General features: G+C 32.2%; 1 protein-coding gene across 3 annotated transcripts in view; it reads right to left on the bottom strand.

Moving 5' to 3' along the window:
- LOC123565467 (protein madd-4-like) overlaps positions 1 to 18,981 on the bottom strand; it is a 118,382-nt gene extending 99,401 nt beyond the window's left edge. Inside the window, exon 1 of one of the 3 annotated variants that reach the window (XM_053549532.1) lies at positions 18,858 to 18,981. In XM_053549532.1, the coding sequence (XP_053405507.1) occupies positions 18,858 to 18,911 (54 nt within the window). In that variant the 5' untranslated portion in view covers positions 18,912 to 18,981. Of the gene's footprint in view, positions 1 to 4,867; positions 5,023 to 15,315; positions 15,468 to 18,857 lie in introns of those variants that run through there. The other 2 variants (XM_053549530.1, XM_053549531.1) reach the window with 2 other exon arrangements.
- Between the last annotated feature and the right edge of the window lie 537 nt (positions 18,982 to 19,518).

Raw genomic sequence — 19,518 nt, forward strand, 5'->3', positions numbered from 1 at the left:
AGAACTACATTCATCATTAAATGCCATGCAGTAACAGGTGATTGTTAAAAACCCGGCCAGATTTTTTTATTTGTAGTACACATTTATTCTGTATTATCTATACATGTATACAGTGTGTACTATTTTAAACATAATGCATATTACTGTTAACACATGTTTGTTTCTGTTAAAACCCGCTTACGCTAGAATGATGTCACGTTAACCTGCGGTGACGTCAAAGTTTTTGTTGCGACCAAGAAAGAGCGATTTTATATTTAATCTACTGTTTTAGATTAAGGGAATATTAGAATCGAAATAATTTGTAGCAAAACCGTGTTTTAACACTATTTATACACTCGGGCGGTAATACGTCATACAAATAATTTCACTCGGGCTGCACCCTCGAGAAATTATTACGCCCGACGTATAACCGCCCATTGTTCATAAATAGTGTTAAACACTCTTTTGCTATTATTATTTCTTAAATGAAAAGGATATTTTATATGAAATATAATAATCACCATTTTTAAAATGCAAACTAAATGATCATTTTAATGTGTGGAGAATTTACATTTTAGTGTCAAAAAAACGAAGAAATATGTCTAAATTTGTCATATCTTTTAATGTGTGTGTGTAAAGGTTAAAATAAACCGGATGAAGTACTACTCACGCCGTCAAAAAGTTTCAACTTTGCCAATGTCAATGAGAAAAGAAATATTAGACAGGCGTTAACTTTGTAATATACGTGAGAAAATCGAAAAGTATGGCTGTACTTTAAGGAACGGACTCGTGACAATTAACAACTTTCGTTCCGTTATACATTCTCCGTAAGCGTGACTATGTGCACATAACGAAAATACGACACTTTTTAAAGCGCCGTTCACGGCGTGTTTCAAACATAAATGCTGACTTTCCTCCCATAAAGATGTATCAATATTAACATTTTGCGCATTTTTTCAAAGCCCCAGTTATTCTATTTTTGTGTACAAGGGCAAGATTTTTTTTTATATTTAGATACTGTAACGATTTTTTTTCTCATATTAATGCACACTTACGTTGCATCAATAGGTCAATTGTTTTGCACACTCAGTTTTGTACTGCTCTTTATTAATTCCTTTAGGAGTCTAAAGTGCAACCCTCTATATTTTCTTTGACAACATGGTCGGAGGTAATGAAAGTATAAGAAACGGATATATGAATAAAATATCAAACGATTTCTTGAATTTCAAATTTTTTATTTTTTTTACCTCTTATCGCTAATATGACCAGTTTGTATTTCAGTCACAATCTGTAAACCCCCTTTTAAAATCGTCATGATTTCAAGTAACTTGTCACAATGTCTGTAATGATAAGTGCATGCACGACGGAATTCTATTGCTCCATCCGTAGTGTGTTTATATCCTGTAATTCTCGTCACATCATTTAGGCGGAACGTGATAAGAATATTACTCAACGGATTCCAAGAGATTCATTAGAATGATTATGTGTGAAATAAAGCTTTTTTCATGATTTTTAAAAAAACATTATAAATATATCAACGGAAAAAAGCAGTTTATGAGTGCGAGGATAACACCACTCCTTAGAAACCAGGCGTTGAACCAAATATTCTCAAACGCTACGATACAGACTCGTGTCCAATCTGCCGTATATTAAAAAAAGTAGTAGGTGCGCGTAGAAAGATATTAAAATGAAAACCAAATTCATGGCAGACTGAATTCCATATACAGAAAATTTCTCTCAACAGTTGGAATGATACAGGTACTAAATGACGTCTTCCATTTCGAATTATGTAACACTTCTTGTGCTACTTGATGTGTCTACAAGTTGCGACACCACTGATCTCCAAACACTGTTACATAGCCTGAATCACCATTTCGGAGTCACAGACAAAGCACATGCATGGATGTCGCCATATCTACATTACCGCTTTTAATCAATGTGCATGATGCTGAGTTATTGTCAGTGTTGATGGAATACAGTGTACCTGGGTCCCCAAGAGCTACTAATATACACTTAAACCATTGAATGTAGACGTCACGTACTACCTTATCACTTCTATGCCGATGACTCCCAGTAAAACTTGTCCTTGAAGCCATTAGAAGCTGTTGTTAGAAGTGAGGAATTACATTGCATCTATGGTTGTCTCGGTGAATGGTCTCTCAGATGTATTGCAACATGCTAAAGCGCAATGCTGATGCTGCTCACACCAAAGCATAACTCTAAGCCCATTTCTGACATTTTGGTAATTAATTGTTTTCAATGAATTTGGACCAATAGCAGCTGTGGCTTAAAATAAGAAACTGCATTGCATCTATAGTTGTTTCACAGATGCATTGCAATATTCTGAAGCTCAATGCCGATAAACAAGCAGCAATTCTGCTCACATCGAAGCTTAACTCCAAGTATATTGCTGACGTTTAAGTAGAGAATTGTTACTCTTTGATAAAATCAACACATTATGAAAAGAATGTTTGGGAAGTGCTTAAGGATATGGACCAGGCTTGGTTACCATTAGTCAAGATTAGACTGCCGATACGCTTAAATGATTGAACAAAGTAGCTGACCTCCCGCATTAGTCCTATTACGCACGTTCTGAAGGAGTACCATTGATTACCAGTGAAATACCAGTACATTACTGAGTTCTAAATGGTACCTCCCGAGCTTATTTAAAGAATATGAAAGAAGTTTACACCCGCTATAAACGTAAAATAACAAGACACAGCGTCATTAATGGTTTTAAAGACTAGAACTAAGTTGCATGGTATTCGAAACTGTTCGTTCACTGCCCCAAAGCTTTGGAACTTTGTCCCTGCTAAGATTATGAAAGCTGATACACTTTTGCTTTAAAAAGTCTGCTACAACCAAATGTCTTTGTACAGCTCTTCTCAAGGTAGCCGCTTCATATAGAACAGTATTTATTCTTAAAGTTATTTAATGTGCAATATTATAATAATATATTTGTCTTGTTTTGGTAAATTTCTGTATTTTGGTTAATCTGAAAAGCAGTATTCGTAATTATTTGTATTTTTGGATATATCATGTAAAGAACTTTCAAATTGGTGATATGTAAATGTGATAATAATAATAATAATAATAATAATAATAATTATGCATATTTTTTATAGTATTGGCAGAATTTTACACCCAGTAAAATTTTTTGAATACATGTACATGTAGCATGTTACAACATTTCATTACAAGTCTTAAATCTACAGAATGTTTTGAAACGAAACTTAACACTGATTTTTAGGTCTGAACTCTCGTGTGACCAAAGTTTGACTTACACTGTAGACTTGCAATTTGAAACTGACCGTCCTGACAGAGTTCTCAAGATTTCATTTTCTTTTAAAAACAAAAGAGAACGTATGTGTAATACTAATACTTTATAAGTGAATACTTCATAAATATATGATATTTAGTACAGCTATTTTTACCATTTTGTATCACATTTCTGTTGCGGACTAAGACCTCAAGTGTTTGTTTTCACTTAGTACATATTATATTAATATTTTTTATAAACAAATACCGCACAGAGCTCATTACTTATTTTATATAAATTTCAGTTTTTATATTGCTATCTAATGGAAGTACTTACTTCTGTGTTTTAAAATTATTTTTTAAAATCTAGTATCATGTCATTTCAATTAACAGTATGCATTCTTAAATTAATAGCTTGATGTGGTAACGTAGGTCACATATTAAATCTATATTTACATTTACAGATATTAATACGGTATATATTAAAGGCTAATAGTAATGTAATGAAAAATGAAAGGAAATGCATGTTTGTATGTTATCCTCATCTACTAATCATTATATGGTTTTGTTACAACAAGAAATAATACATCATAATACAACTCTTGACTCAGATAAAAACTATATAACAAAACACTATTAAAACTATTAGAGAAGAGAGTAACATAGCGTTTTTATACATGTAAGTTTCTGTCTTCAAATGCGGTAATTACCAAATGCGCAAGTCCCTAGTGATAGAAATGTTGATGATTTTTGACTAAGTTGATGTCTATGTTTAATCGTGTAAGTCTAACTTACTACGTTTACAGGTTTTTGTCTTGTTGTTCTTTTCAATTATTTCAAAAATATTTATGTGGACTTCAGAAAAATATAAAAAAAGTCTTAAAGTACTTTAAGTGATGTTTATCACATGATTTTTACATTTGTAGACGCCATTTTGCTGCAATTATGTTGTCCTACAATGAGCAAAGTATTATATATCACCCTAATTCATTGCCGCGACGTTTTTCCACGTGTATCAAATACTTCAAATGTATAATGATACTTCACGTATACCTACATATAACGTCTTCGTTTCAAAATTAATCCGTAGGAAAAGAAAACTATTTTGTAGAAAAGATATTGCGAATTTGAAGTAGCATTCTAAATTTATTTAGTGGTAGAGGATTTACAAAAGAAGCAACTCCTTTGTGAAATGTCTCTATTATTGCAATCAAAATGGCATTGAAATAAAAACGCTCGTGAAATAGAAATCATATTTAAATGCATGTATACTAATTTGATATTTATAGTATAATAAATATAGCTTTTAAGAAACGTATTTATTCTATGATTTAAAAAAAGGGAAAACGAAATAAATATTTCAAAATATATGTTAGACTGGAACGGGAAATGAATAATAAATGCAATATAAAAGACAAGTTCTGCAGCAATTAACTTTCAAAAATTATCTTTTCCAAAAAATAATAACTTATCGTTTTCATTGCATCAAAACATAGGTATGAAATCATAAAGGCTACCAGTAAATTACAAATATATACGCTCTGGCAATTAATTGAAATAATGAAAATTATACATATAATTTTAATATACATGTTAATAGCAAAGTTACCAATAAAGCAAATAAACTTACCATATTCGATTGATAAATCCATAATAGTATCACGTTCAGGAAATTCTTCTGCATTGTCTCTATTTCCTACTTAAACTTGACAATGAAGTCAGACGCTTCGCAGCTACTGTTAACTACAGGCAAACACATTTAACACAGTAATACAGAGATATCATGTGACATAACTAGCAATTTCTTTTATTCAGCTTCAGCCAATTAACGTACTACAGAGATGTATCAAGTCTCTCTGCCAGCGAGAAAAGTTAGTTGAGCAAATTATCGCTATTTTATTTGTGCAGCCTTTTCTTTTAAACGTCGCAATTTTTATAGAGTCTTTCTCAATATAGTATGGCTGATTAAACTTAATAAAATATTGAGTTAATGCAGTAAGTTTGTTAAACGTTCATTCTATCACTGTGCGATACGGATTAATACAGAGCAAAGACCCAAACTTATAAATCAAAACCTTTCAGTTTTAACTTTCAGTTTTAATTCTGAAATTAACTTGATTTTTTTGGAGTTTTTAATAATCATAATATAGCACTGGATTTTTCCCGGTTTTGCAATACTAGTAGTCTATTTAAAAGGAAAATGTATATACCCGTTATATAATATCAAGTCAATTTATTCTGGTACTAAATTATAATTTCAGGTTAAACGATGATGCACGGGAAATATAAATCTGTACTGTAATATATATTTTTAATGAATAAATTGATTATTGAGTTGATAAAACAAAATGAATATAGTTTAATTTGTTTACCGAAATTTAGATTGACAATATGCGCACATACACATGTAAACGCACACAGTCGTCTAATAAACAAGGCAGTCTGAAAGACAGCTAAATCCCCCGCCACTGCTATGGATAGTGAAAGGGTAAACCTTTGATTTTTGTTGTGACCTTGACCTAGAACTGACATGGCTGACTCATAAATTCTGCACAACGTCTTGATGAGGTGATCATTTGACCCAAGTTTCATGAAAATCTTTCAAGGAGTTTAGAAGATACAGAGCTGAAACCTTTGACCTGCAGTTGTGACCTTGACCTTGAGTTGACATTGCTGGCTCATGAGTTCTTGATGAGGTGGTCATTTGACCCAATTTTGATGAAAATCCTTCAAGGGGTTTAGGAGATACAGAGTGGACACCAAATGGAAGGCTCAAATCTTCGACCCGTAGTTGTGACCTTGACCTTGAGCTGGCATGGTTGACTCATAATTTCTGCATATCGTTCTGATGAGGTAATCATTTGACCCAAGTTTTATAAAATTCCTTCAAGGGGTTTAGGAGATATAGAGCAGACACGAAATGGAAGGCTCAAACCTTTGACCTTCAGTTGTGACCTTAAGCCGACATGACTGACTCATAAGTTCTGCACATCGCCTTGATGAGGTGATCGTTTGACCCGTCGGTTGAAAATCCTTCAAGGGGTTTAGGAGATATAGAGCGGACACAAAATGGAAGGCTCAAACCTTTGACCCTAAGTTGTGACCTTGACCTTGAGCCGGCATGACTGACTCATGGGTTTTGCACATCGTCTTGATGAGGGGATCATTTGACCCAAGTTTTATAAAATTCCTTCAAGGGGTTTAAGAGATATAGAGCGGACACAAAATGGAAGGCTCAAACATTTGACCTTGAGTTGTGACCTTGACCTTGAGCCGGCATGGCTGACTTATGGGTTTTGCACATCGTCTTGATGAGGTGATCATTTGACCCAAGTTTTATAAAATTCCTTCAAGGGGTTTAGGACATATAGAGCGGACACAAAATGGCAGGCTCAAACCTTTGACCTTGAGTTGTGACCTTGACCTTGAACCGACAAGGCTGATTCATAAGTTCTGCACATCGTCTTGATGAGGTGATCATTTGACCCAAGTTTCATGAAATTCCTTCAAGGGGTTTAGGAGATATGGACCGGACACGATTTTGTTACGGACGGAAGGACGGACGGACGGAAGAACGGACGCAGACCATTCCTATAATCCCTCCGCCACGGCGGGGGATTAATTATCCAGATATCCAATCCTATGAGCAGTCTGGCAGTTATACAGTTCGGTGAAAGCAATATTTCCACTCAGGAAATGGGATACATATTAAATGTTTATTGCAAGGATAACAAAGGACAATGAAAAGACAACGAAAATAAAGGACAAACGTTATATATCTGACAGTCAAACAAATAATGTGTGTGTAACAACGTTGCTAAAACTCAGCGTGGCCAAAGATAAACATACCAACTATGATTATCGTATAGTCAAAGATTTTAGTTTATAAAACTGAAATTGAAGCGGTTACATGTGCACGAGAAATACGGTAAACATTTTATAACTGCAGATTTTCTAACATTTTCATATTATTTTGAAATATAAATTTCTCTTGAAAAGAACAAAAATCAGTATTGCAGGTTAAACGATGACGCATGAGAGGAATATATTAATACTGTAATATACATGTATAATGAATAAACTGTGATTATTGAGACAATAAATGACAAATATTATATATATCTGAAAGTCAAACAAATAATGTATGTGTAAAAAGACTGAGCGAGGCCAAAGATAAACATACAAACTATAATTATCGTATAGCCAAAGATTTTAGTTTATTGAACGGACATTGAAGCGGTTATATGTGCACGAGAAATTCAGTAAACAAGTGTAAACGACGAATAAGAAAACAGCTTAAACTAAGAAGGAATCTGTAATGTTTGCAAAAATAACCAAATTGTGGGTCTGGCGAAACATTTCCTTTCTGTTATATTTGTATTTGCTTAGGTTTGATGTTAATGTATCTTGTACAGTTTTATAAGATTGAAAACAGTATTTCGTTGTTGTACTGAAAGCAGCACTTTACCCTCGTTTCCTGGTTGGTGGTTTGTTTACCACAGTGTATGTTAAAATGATATAAGTGATGTTGCTTTGTCTGATCAATCTGATAAAACACGCAACGAATCAAAGGAGAAAACTTGTTCTTGGCTTATCATCTGTCATCTAAATATCTGTTTTTGTTTCTACAGGCAGTAACAAGTATTTTCAACTTACCATACTTCTTGAAGATTTATTGGCTTTTGGAACAATACTACTTCAAAGAAAACAGTTCTTCATTTTAGATTTTTATAAAAATATAGATAAATGTACTCTAGAGAGAAAAACAAGCTTCTTTAGTCCGGGCAATTCATTTAGCGCCTATTATGATATTTTTAGATAACTTTTTTTTTGTGCGGGAGGCGTTGGTTTTGAGAAATTATGTTTTTGCAAATTTTACACAAATAGTATGAGAAGTATCCAGATTTCAGAATATTAACAAAACTTCCATATAAAACATTTCATCATAATAATGACATTATCAATCGGTAAAACGTGATTATTTCTCATTTTTTGTCTGGTTAATCGTAAATTGAAGTCATTAACGTCAATACCTGTTTATATATATTTCTGAAAATAATGAGAAAACAGTTTCCAAATATCTATTTAAATGCAATATATAGTTTTAAAATTTTAAAATAAAATAAACAAGACTTTGCTACTGCTGTGGCAGAAAAATGCAACCACTTGTGAATTTCGAAATAAGATATTAACAGTTATGCCGTACTTCATTCGGAAACATTAATGTTGATATTTGAGTTAACATGGCTATTTATTATCGTACAATCTCATTTAAGGTAGTTCTGCACGTTTGTATCGAAATTTTTTCTACAATGTAGAATTTGATTAAACCCTGATTTTTCAAAACTTCCGAATATACTTAGAAAATTCAGCAAATAAAAAAGATTGATTTTTTGCTTGACTGATCTGAAAAATATGGACCTCACGCAATTTTTCATAATGGAAGTCTATTGGAAAATCGCAACTTTCATAACATTTTCGCGAAAAGAAAATTTCTACAATGTAGATTTTAATGAAACTTCTCAAAGTCTTAAATAAATATATGGTCTATAATTTGGTGAAATAAAATGAATAGGTCCGTGTGCTTATTTTTGAGATATTGGACCATGATTAAAGAGAACCGCACATTTCAAGCTAATTTTCAGACATTATTTTGCATTATTTAACGTGTCAAATATTTTAGTATCATATTTTAACTTTAGAAAGATAGTAACAGTGCCATTGTAATAAATTTAGTCGCGGATTGCCATTTATTCATAAAATGATTTTCATTTCCGTCCGCCGAATCCAGGCTTTATTCTACGTTTTCCAGATAAATGACGTTACTCCATCACTCCCGGTTTATCAAACGTGCAGAACTACCCTAACCTTTTATCCATAATTTAAGTACAGAAACCGGATACTGTTGTATCACAGTTTTCAAACAAATACATAAGTTTACCAAGTTGATGCAAATAATAAATCTAAGTTGTATATAATTTTGAAAAATTGTCGTTTTTTGTTATCCCGCTTCGCGGGTTATATAAATTTTCTTATATTCTTATTGACTACACAGACAAAAACAGCTACAATTACGAAAATGGCATTGATGCTGATAAAACAATTCGAAATATGAACTGTAACATTCATTCTAGTACAGGTACATTTTAGGCCAAGTGTATTGTCTTGCTGGCATATTTGATAAAAACAACCACTTTTCAGAGTTTTATCAAATTCATTAGGTGCAACGGGTTTATTAAATGGAAACAACAATATTAGGCGGCATTCGCCTCGTCCAAATATGTATTATTAATGTCCTTAACTCGTCCAGTAGAATTCAGTATAATAATTGTACTCAACACTGATAAACAACTTCATATTCCGTGAAAAGTGACTAACGAGTAAATGTGTCACAAATTTAAACACAAACTGTTTTGAATGGCACTAGAAGCCATTCACGAAATATAGTAAAGGAATGAAAATAATGGACCCGAATGTCAGGTTAGTACATAACGTTCAGTGCGGTATATAATAAACATCTTCATGAAAGCCGAGATCCAGAAACGTTTATTTGTTTCTTTTGGGTTTAACGCAGTATTTCAACCGTATTTCAGTCATGTAACGGCGGGCAGTTAACCTAACCAGTGTTCCTGGATTCTGTACCAGTGCAAACCTGTTCTCCGCAAGTAACTGCCGACTTCCCCACATGAATTAGACGCGGAGGACTAATGGTTTCAGACACAATGTCGTTTATCAAAAAGTCACGGAGAACATACGCCCTGCCCAATGATCGAACTCATGACCCCGTGATCCGTGGATCAACGCTCTATCTACTGAGCTAAGCGGGCGGGCTGAAAACTATCATGATAACATTGATTTTATGTACCGGATCGCCATGCAAACAGTATGAACATATCAGATACAACTGGAACAGAAAAGATTAATGTTCATACATGTATTTGCGAATATAATGAACATATTTTGAATAATATTTAACCACAATTACAAATCTGTTATTACCTTACATAAAAATAGCGATATTAATTTAGGAATACATTGTCAGTTAATGCCGAGCTGTAAGTAACTTTGTGTGATTGGTATACATCTAATACCCACTTATATTTCGTTCATTGATATCATATCAGTTGTATTTAAACTAGAATCTATCTCTCAAAATATGTAGTGACTATCACGAAATAAAACAATAGTGCTAGAACAGGCCAATAAAAATATTTCAGATAAAAAAACAACAATGATAATTTTGTCAAAAGTCAATACTAGTGTTCCAAATTTTAAATTCATCAGTTGTTTTTAATCAGCCTGAAAATGAAATTGTTTTCTATAATTGATTGTCACAGCATTGGCAAAAATGAAAATGAAAAAAAGGATATTTTCAAAATGCAAACAGTGTGGTCATTTCAATATGTGGAGAATTTGCGTTTTAGAGAAAAAAAAGGAGAAATATTTCTGAATATGTCATATTTATTAATGTGTGTGTAAAGGTTAAAAGATACCGGATGTAGTAGTACTTACGCCGTCAAAAAGTTATTGCTTCGCCAATCTCAATGAGAAATGAAATATCAGGCACGCGTTTCCTTTGTAATGTACGTTAGAAAGTCGAAAAGTATGGTTGTTCTTTAAGGCAGGGAAGTACGACTTTGTGCTCATAACGAAAATACAATACTTTCAGAGCGCTGTTCACGGAATATTTCAAACATAGATATCTATTGCTGACTTTCCTCCTCGTAAACGTGTAATATGTAACAATTATTAAAACTTTCGCATTTTTTAAAGCCTCACTAATTATAAATTTTTGTGTACAAGTTGTTGATTTTCAGATAGTGTTTTTTTTTCTCATATCAATGCACACTTATAAATGTTATATATCAATAGTCCAATTGCTTTGCACACTCATTTTGTACTGCTGTTTCATCTTTCCTCCAGGAGTCTAAAGTGCATCCCTCTATATTTCTTTGACAACATGGTCGGAGGTAATGAAACAGTATAAAACGGATATATGCATAAAATATCAAAAGATTTCTTGAATTTCAAACTGTTTCTTTGCTTCTTGTCAAAAATAAGACCAGCTCATATTTCAGTCACAATCTGTAAACCCCAATTTAAATTCATTATTATTTCAAGTAGTTTTTCATGGTTGTAATGATAAGTGCATGCACGACGGACTTCTATTACTTCATTCGTAGTGTGTTTATATCCTGAAGTTCTCGTCACACCTTTTGGGCGGAACGTGATAATAATTTTACTCAACCCATCTGAATGATTTATCTGTGAAATATGCTTTTTGCAATTTCCATTATAATCACATCGTTAAAAAAAGGAGTTTAAGAGGATAACACCACTTCTTAAGAAACCAGGTGATTCACAAACACTACAGGCCCGTATCCGATCTGCCGTGCATCTAAAAATGTGGTGATATCAAAATGAAAGCAAACTGCGTGGCAGACTGCAGTCCATATATAGAAATTGATAAAGGTATCAAATAACGCCCTTAAGTCATTTGACCGAATTCTGTAACACTCATTGTGCTACTTGATCTATCTACAAGTTTCGACACCACTGATTTCCATACATTGTTACATCGCCTGGAACACCATTTCGGAGTCACAAAGCAAAGCACGGATGTCGACATATCTTCCGCTGTTAAAGAATGTGCGTGAAGCTGAGTTTTCGACGACTGTGTGATAAAATACAGTGTTTATAAAGGGTCAGTTCTGGGTTCCAAAGAGCTACATTATATACACTTTATCCACTGGTGTCAAATGCACGCGTCACGTAATACTTCGTCACTTCTATGCCGACGACTCCTAGTAAAATTTGTCCTTGAAGCCATTCGAAGCTGCGGTTGGAGTTGAAGAATTAAATTGCATCTATGTCTCGCAGATATTTTGCAAAATGCTAAAGCACAATACTGATTCTTCTCACACCAAAGCATAAGCATAATTCTAATCGCATTACCTACGTTTTGGCATTTATTTGTTGTAAATAAATTGTAGCCAATAGCAAGTTTGGCTTAAAATATTGAACTACGTTACATCTGTAGTGGTCTCATAGATGCATTGCAATATGCTGAAGTTAATGCTGATAAGCTTAACCCAAAGTATATTCCTGAAGTTTCAGTAGAGATAGAGATTTGTTACTTTGTGATAAAATCAACACATTATGAAAAGAGTTTTTGGGCGGTGATTATGGATATGGACCAGGCTTGGATACCATTAGCCAAGATTACACTGCCATGACGCTTAAATGAGTGGCATTCCTAGACCCACATTTAAAAGAACAAAGCAGCCGACGCCCCGCATTAGTCATTTTATGCACGTTCTGAAGGCGCCCATATTGATTACCAGTGAAATACATGGTACAGTACTGCATTCTGCATGATACTTCCACAGCTTATTTAAGGAATATGATAGAAGTGTACAGACGCTAGAAACGTAAAATAACAAGACACATTGTCATTAATTACAATAAAGACTAGAACCGAGTTTCATGGTACTCGAAACTGTCCGAAAGCTTTGGAACTTTGTTCCTGCTGAGATTTGGAAACGCCTTTGCTTCAAAAAGTCTGCTACAACACAATGTCTTTGTAAAGCTCTTCTCAAGGTAGCCGCTTCATATAGAACAGTATTTATTCTTAAAGTTATTTAAGTTATTTAATGTGTAATAGTATATACATGATATATATTTTTCTTATTTTGGGAAATATCTGAACTTTGATATTTATTTGATATTTATTTCTGGTTAATCCGAAAAGCAGTTATCGTAATTATCTGTATTCATGGGATATACCATGTAAAGAACTTTCATATTGGTGATATATACATTATTTGTAAATGTGATATAACAGTAATGATAATAATAATACTACTACTAATAATAATAACGCATTTATTCTATATCATTTTAACGACTTTTATAGTATTGGCAGAATATTATACCAAGTAAAATTTGTTGAATACATATACATGTAGAGTGTTACAACATTTCATTACTAAGAATGTTTTGAAACGAAATGGAGCTTTACACTGATTCTCAGGTCTGGGCTCTCATGTGACCAAAGTTTGACTTACACTGTAGACTTGCAATTTGAAACTGACCGTCCGGATAGAGTTTTCTTTTAGAAATAAAAGAGAACATTTGCGTAATACTAATATTATATAAGAGAATACTTCATAAATATGATACTTCTTACAGCTTTTCCACCTTTCATATCACATTTCTGTTGCATATTAAACTCTCAAGTGTTTTTTTCATTTACTACAGATCATGTTAGTATTTCTTTGTATAAATAAATACCGCACAGAGCTCATTACATCCTTTTCAATTAATTTCAGATTTTTATATTGCTATCTAATGGAAGTAATAACTCCTGTGTTTTGAAAATATTGTTTTAAATCTCGTATCATGTAATTTCTATCAACAGTATGCATTATTAAATAAATATCTAGTCAAATATTATATCTATATTTACTTTTACAGATATTAATATGGGATATATGTTAATGACTAATGATAATGTTTATAAAATATGAAAATAAATGCATGTTTTTATGTTATCCTCATCTATGAATCATTATATGGTTTTGTTACAGCAGGCAATAGTGCATATACAGATCTTGACTCGTATGTGATAAAACTAAATAACAAAACACTATTGGAGCTATTTCAAGGATGACGAGAGGAAGATAGCGTTTTTTATACATGTAAATTGCTGTCTTCAGATGCGGTAATTACCAAATGCGCATGTCCCTCGTGATAGAAATGTTGATGACTTTTGACTAAGTTGATGTTTAAATTAAATCGTAAGTCTCACTTACGAGTTAACAGGTTTTTGTTTTGTTGTTCTTTCCAATTATTTGTACTTTATTTAAAATAGAAATATAGACTGTCTTAAAGTACTTCATTTAGTACAGATTATATTAGTATATCTTTATATATAAATACCGCACAGAGCTCATTTCTTTTTTTTTAAATTTTTATATTGCTATCTAATGGAAGTACTAATTCCTGTGTTTTGAAAATATTGTTTAAAATATCATATCATGTCATTTCAATTAACCTTATACATTATTAAATTAATATTTTGATGTGGAAACGTAGGTTACATATAATAAAAAAAACTATACAAAAAGCACTATAAGCGTAATGCCAAATGCGCAAGCCCCTAGTGATAGAAACGTTGCTTTTTGACTAAGATAAATCGTAGGTCTCTCTTACTGAATTTACAGTTTCTATCTTGTTGTTCTTTTCAATTATTTCACAATATTTATGTGGACTTTAGGAAAAAAAAGACTCTCTTAAAGTACTTTAAGTGATGTTTAACATATGATATGATTTTAAAATTTGTAGACGCCTTTTTGCTGCAATTATGTTGTCCGACAATGAGCAAGTCATTATATATCACCCTAATTCATTGCCTCGACGTTTTTCCACGTGTATCAAATACTTCAAATGTTTAATGACACTTAACGTATACCTACATATAACGTTTCCGTTTCAAAATTAATCCGTAGGAAAAGAAAAAATATTTTGTAAACAAAATATTGCGAATTTGAAGTAACATTCTGAAATTATTTAGTGGTAAAGGATTGCAAAAGAAGCAACTCCTTATGCAAAATGTCTCTATTACTGTTATTTTTTTCCGCAATCAAAATGTCATTGAATAGAAACGCTCGTGAAATATAAACTGAATTTAAATGCATGGATACTAGTTTCATATTTATAGTTTATAACAAATATAGTCTTTAAGGGATTTTATTGTATGATTTAAAAAGGGAAAACGAAATAAATATTTCAAAATACAGACTGGAAACGGAAATGAATAATAAATGCAATATTTATGACAAATTCTGCAGCAATTAACTTTAAAAAATTATCTTTTCCAAATACCATAACTAATCGTTTTCATTGCATCAAAACATAGATATGAAATCATAAAGGCTACCAGTAAATTACAAATATATACGCTCTGGACCAGTAAATTACAAATATATACGCAATTAATTGAAATAATGAAAATTATATTAATAATGATAACATACATGTTATTAGCAAAATTACCAATAAAGCAAATAAACTTACCATGTTCGATTGATAAATCCATAATAGTATCACGTTCAGGAAATTCTTCTGCATTGTTTCTATTTCCTACATTAAGTTGACAATGAATTCAGACACTTCGCAGCTACTGTTAGCTACAGGCAAACACATTTAACACAGTAATAGAGAGATATCATGTGACATAACTAGCAATTTCGTTTATTCCGCTTCAGCCAATTAACGTACCACAGAGATGTATCAAGTCTCTCTGCCAGCGAGAAGAGTTAGTGGTGGAAATTATCGCTACATTATTTGTGTAGCCTTTTCTCTGATCATCGCTATTTATCTCACATTATAAAAAGATTATTTCTCAATAAGTATGGCTGATAAAACCTGCTCAATTAAAGGTGTTTGTAAGGTTTCTCAAAACAGAGATAAACACTAAACAGCAGGTTGAATAATAGAAATTTGTTACTTTTGCTCAATGACCAATCCGAAGGTTTACAATGTTCATGCAGATATACCTTTGTCTCACTGAAGAGGAACTTTTGTCCTTTTTCAAAACGTTGTTCATTGTTTTTAGTTTTAGTTTTACCTTTATCGTAGACTTAAAATCATTAAAACTGCACAATGAAAGAGATCATAAACAGCTATCCCTTAAATACAATTATAGTGTACGTGAAATGTTCCTCCTACCACAGTGCAGGAAAACAAAATACAGCGCAATGACTCAAACTTATAACCGTTAAGTTTTAATGATTAGTGTAACTTGGTTTTCGGCGTTTGTAATGATCATATAGCATTTCATATTATAGTCTATATAAACGGATAATGGGTATACTCGTTATGTAATATCAAGACAATTTATTCTTGTACTAATTTATTCTGGCACTCGACATAAAAAGTAGGACATAAAAATCGGTAAAAATGTTCAAATTATTCTTTCTAATGTACACTTCATAACACTTGGTCATGCGAGTTAATCAAAATTAATTTAGAGTGCGTATGAATGGCGGCTTTACAATTGTTTCAAACTGCTTTCAGTTTTGTCGAAAGTTCCTTTTTAATACCTTATTATATATAATAAGACATTTGAAATTTCTAGTGTTTGTTTACACTCATTGTTGAAGTTATTATTATCAATATCATTACTGCAGATTTTCTAACATTTTCAAATTATTTTAAAATATAAATTTCTCTTGAAAAGAACAAAAATCAGTATTGCTGGTTAAACGATGATGCATGGGAGGAATATATCAATACTGCAATATACATGTATAATGAATAAATTGTGATTACTGAGTTACCAAACAAAATGAGTATAGTTAAATCTGTTGACAGGAATATAGATCGACAATATACGCACATAGACACACTTATGACAGTCCTGCATAAGTTTGATAAAAGTCTAATTAATTATCCAGATATCCAATCTAATGCGCAGCCCGATATATATGCAATATATGGAAAGCAATGTTTCCTCTCATAATGTGGGATACATACCAAACGTTTATTGTAAGAATAACAAAGGACAGAGAAAATAAATGACAAATATTATATATCTGAAAGTCAAACAAATCAACAACGTTGTAAACTCGGCGCAAACCAACTATGAACACCGTATAGCCAAGAGCTGAAATTGAAACGGTTACATGTGCACGAGAAATTCAGTAAACAAGTGTGAAAGATGAATAAGAAAACAGCTAAAACTAAGGAGGAATATGTAATATTTGCACTAACAACTAAATTGTGGGCCTGGCGGAACATTTCCTTCTTGTTATATTTGCAATATCATTTCTTTTGTAAGTGTAGAAATAATACCATTTGTTTAGGTGTGATATTAATGTAACTTGTACAGATTGATAAAAGATTGCAAACAGTATTTCGTTGTTGTACTGAAAACAGCACTCGTTTCCTGGTTGGTATTTTGTTTACCACATTGTATGTTAAAATGATGTAAGTAATGTTGCTTTGTCTGATTAACCTGATACAACACGCAACGAATCAAAGGAGATGACTTGTTCTTTGCTTATCATCTGTCATCTAAATATCTGTTTTTGTTACTACAGGCAGTAACAAGTATTTTCAACTTACCGTACTTCTTGAAGATTTATTGGCTTTTGGAACAATACTACTTCAGAGAAAACAATGTTCTTCATTTTAGATTTTTCTAAATATATATACAAATGTACTCTAGAGAAAACCAGGCAATTCACAATTATGATATTTTTAGATTACGTTTTGTTTGTGCGTGAGGGTTTGGTTTTGAGAAATTATTTATTTGCAAATTTTAAACAAACAGCATGAGAAGTATCCATATTAATTTTTAGAACATTAACAAAACCAAAATCAAAAATATTTCATCATAATCATGACACTATTAATCTGTAAAACGTGATTATTTCTCATTTTTGTCTGGTTTAATGCTGTAGGTCCGGTGCAAGTGACCATTGGAACAAACTTACTCACATACGATTTTTGCAAGCTATTCAAATTGACTTTCAGAAGGTAGTATCTTGAAATGATGGAGATTAACATCTCCAACAGGAATTTTCACTAATTTTGTTATTCTTCAGTGCCATATATACATTCCATACCAATCTTGGTAGTAGTTAACATGTTGAAAAAATTGCCCCAACTGTGTACGAGTAGCTTTAAATGATAAGCTCTAAATCAATAAAAATTCTTATCTATATCTGTATCTTTTAATTTTTGCGTAGATTCACAAAGCCGGTGTAGGACAAATTTGGCAATTCCTAGAACCTTAGGAGGACAAAATGTGATATTTGTAACGTTGGTAGTTATAACGTTGACTCAAGGACATCAGTTTGCAATATTCTATGAAATAGCTATATTTTTAAAGGTCAAATTTAAGAGAGAACTTAGGGCAGAACTTGTGAACTTCTGTGAAACAGACCCCCAAAGCGTAAGAACAATTATATCCTGAATACAGATTGTCTCTAAATTCATAAACATGTTTGTTTACGTGTTGTATAAGTCTTGTCATTCAGCACTGCAAACATATTCCTTGCCTTTTTACTTGTGTAGAATGTATATGCAATGGTATACACTCAACTTATGGTGATGAGACTTGAAAAGGGAAAAAAGGTAACATCAAATTTGAGTATTTCTAAAGGCAGTGTTTAGCGTGGTTTTAAAAGAATAGTCACACATTGTGTAGATAGATTTATTTGTAAAACACGTCAGTATCAAACTTTATGCAATTCTTTAAATTCATATCAGCAGATGTTTGCCTAGAAAAATGAACGATAAGTGTAATAAGATGTTAAAATTTCAAAATGTAATCAACTGATTTGGTTAATAACTAGCATACATACACTTTTATACCTTTGTGTTCCTGGTTCATTTTTAAGAAAGAAAAAAACAGAACTTTTAATTTGGTTGATTAGGATGTAAGGTATATTAAGTCATAAATAGTAAGATATTGTTTACAAAGTGTATAAAATACCTCAAATGTTTTTTTTTCCACATGTAAATCAGCCATAAAAATATTTATATTAAAATTTCATACAAAAGGTACACATGCTATATAAGAATATCTAAATCTAGGCTATGCAACTTACCTGAGTCAGATGCCAAATCCATAAAATTATTACATCCAAAAGAAGTTTATTCATCTTTACGGTTTTTTTTAGTGAAGGTTGACACAAATCCGCCGAGCTTCTGGGCACAGTTAAATATCGCTGCAAAATAAGTGAGAAAGAATTTGCAACGTAACTTTAACTGATAGCCATGCTAACCAATTAACGTACCGAACAGATAAAATTTCTGAAGTCGCTTTAAAGAGACTCCGAAAGCGCTAGAGATCAAATTGGATACAGCGTTTTTATTTGCAGTTAAGGGAAAGAATTAGCCAATCTCAGGCTTATTCACGTGATCTGTATTGCGTATTTTAAAGCGACCGGTTCACTCTTTATAGGATTTTTTTCTTTGTCAGTTGATAAAATATGGGTGCTGTAAAAGTGACCAGTGGTATAAATTTATTGACATATGAACTTTGCAAGATATCATAATAAATTACTAATTAAGAATATCGTACATAAGGGAGTAAACCGTTGTAACGTTTTTGAAATAATGTAGAAAATTATTATTCTACTCGCTATTTTACCAGTATCTATCATTTATTTTCATTCACTTTATCATTTTAAGTGGCATGTATACATTCTATAACAAATTGGGTAGGAATGAACATGTTGAAAACTTTCAGCCCAACAGAAATGTGGC

Source organism: Mercenaria mercenaria, chromosome 8, assembly GCF_021730395.1.
Source record: "Mercenaria mercenaria strain notata chromosome 8, MADL_Memer_1, whole genome shotgun sequence".
NCBI classification, from domain to species: domain Eukaryota; kingdom Metazoa; phylum Mollusca; class Bivalvia; order Venerida; family Veneridae; genus Mercenaria; species Mercenaria mercenaria.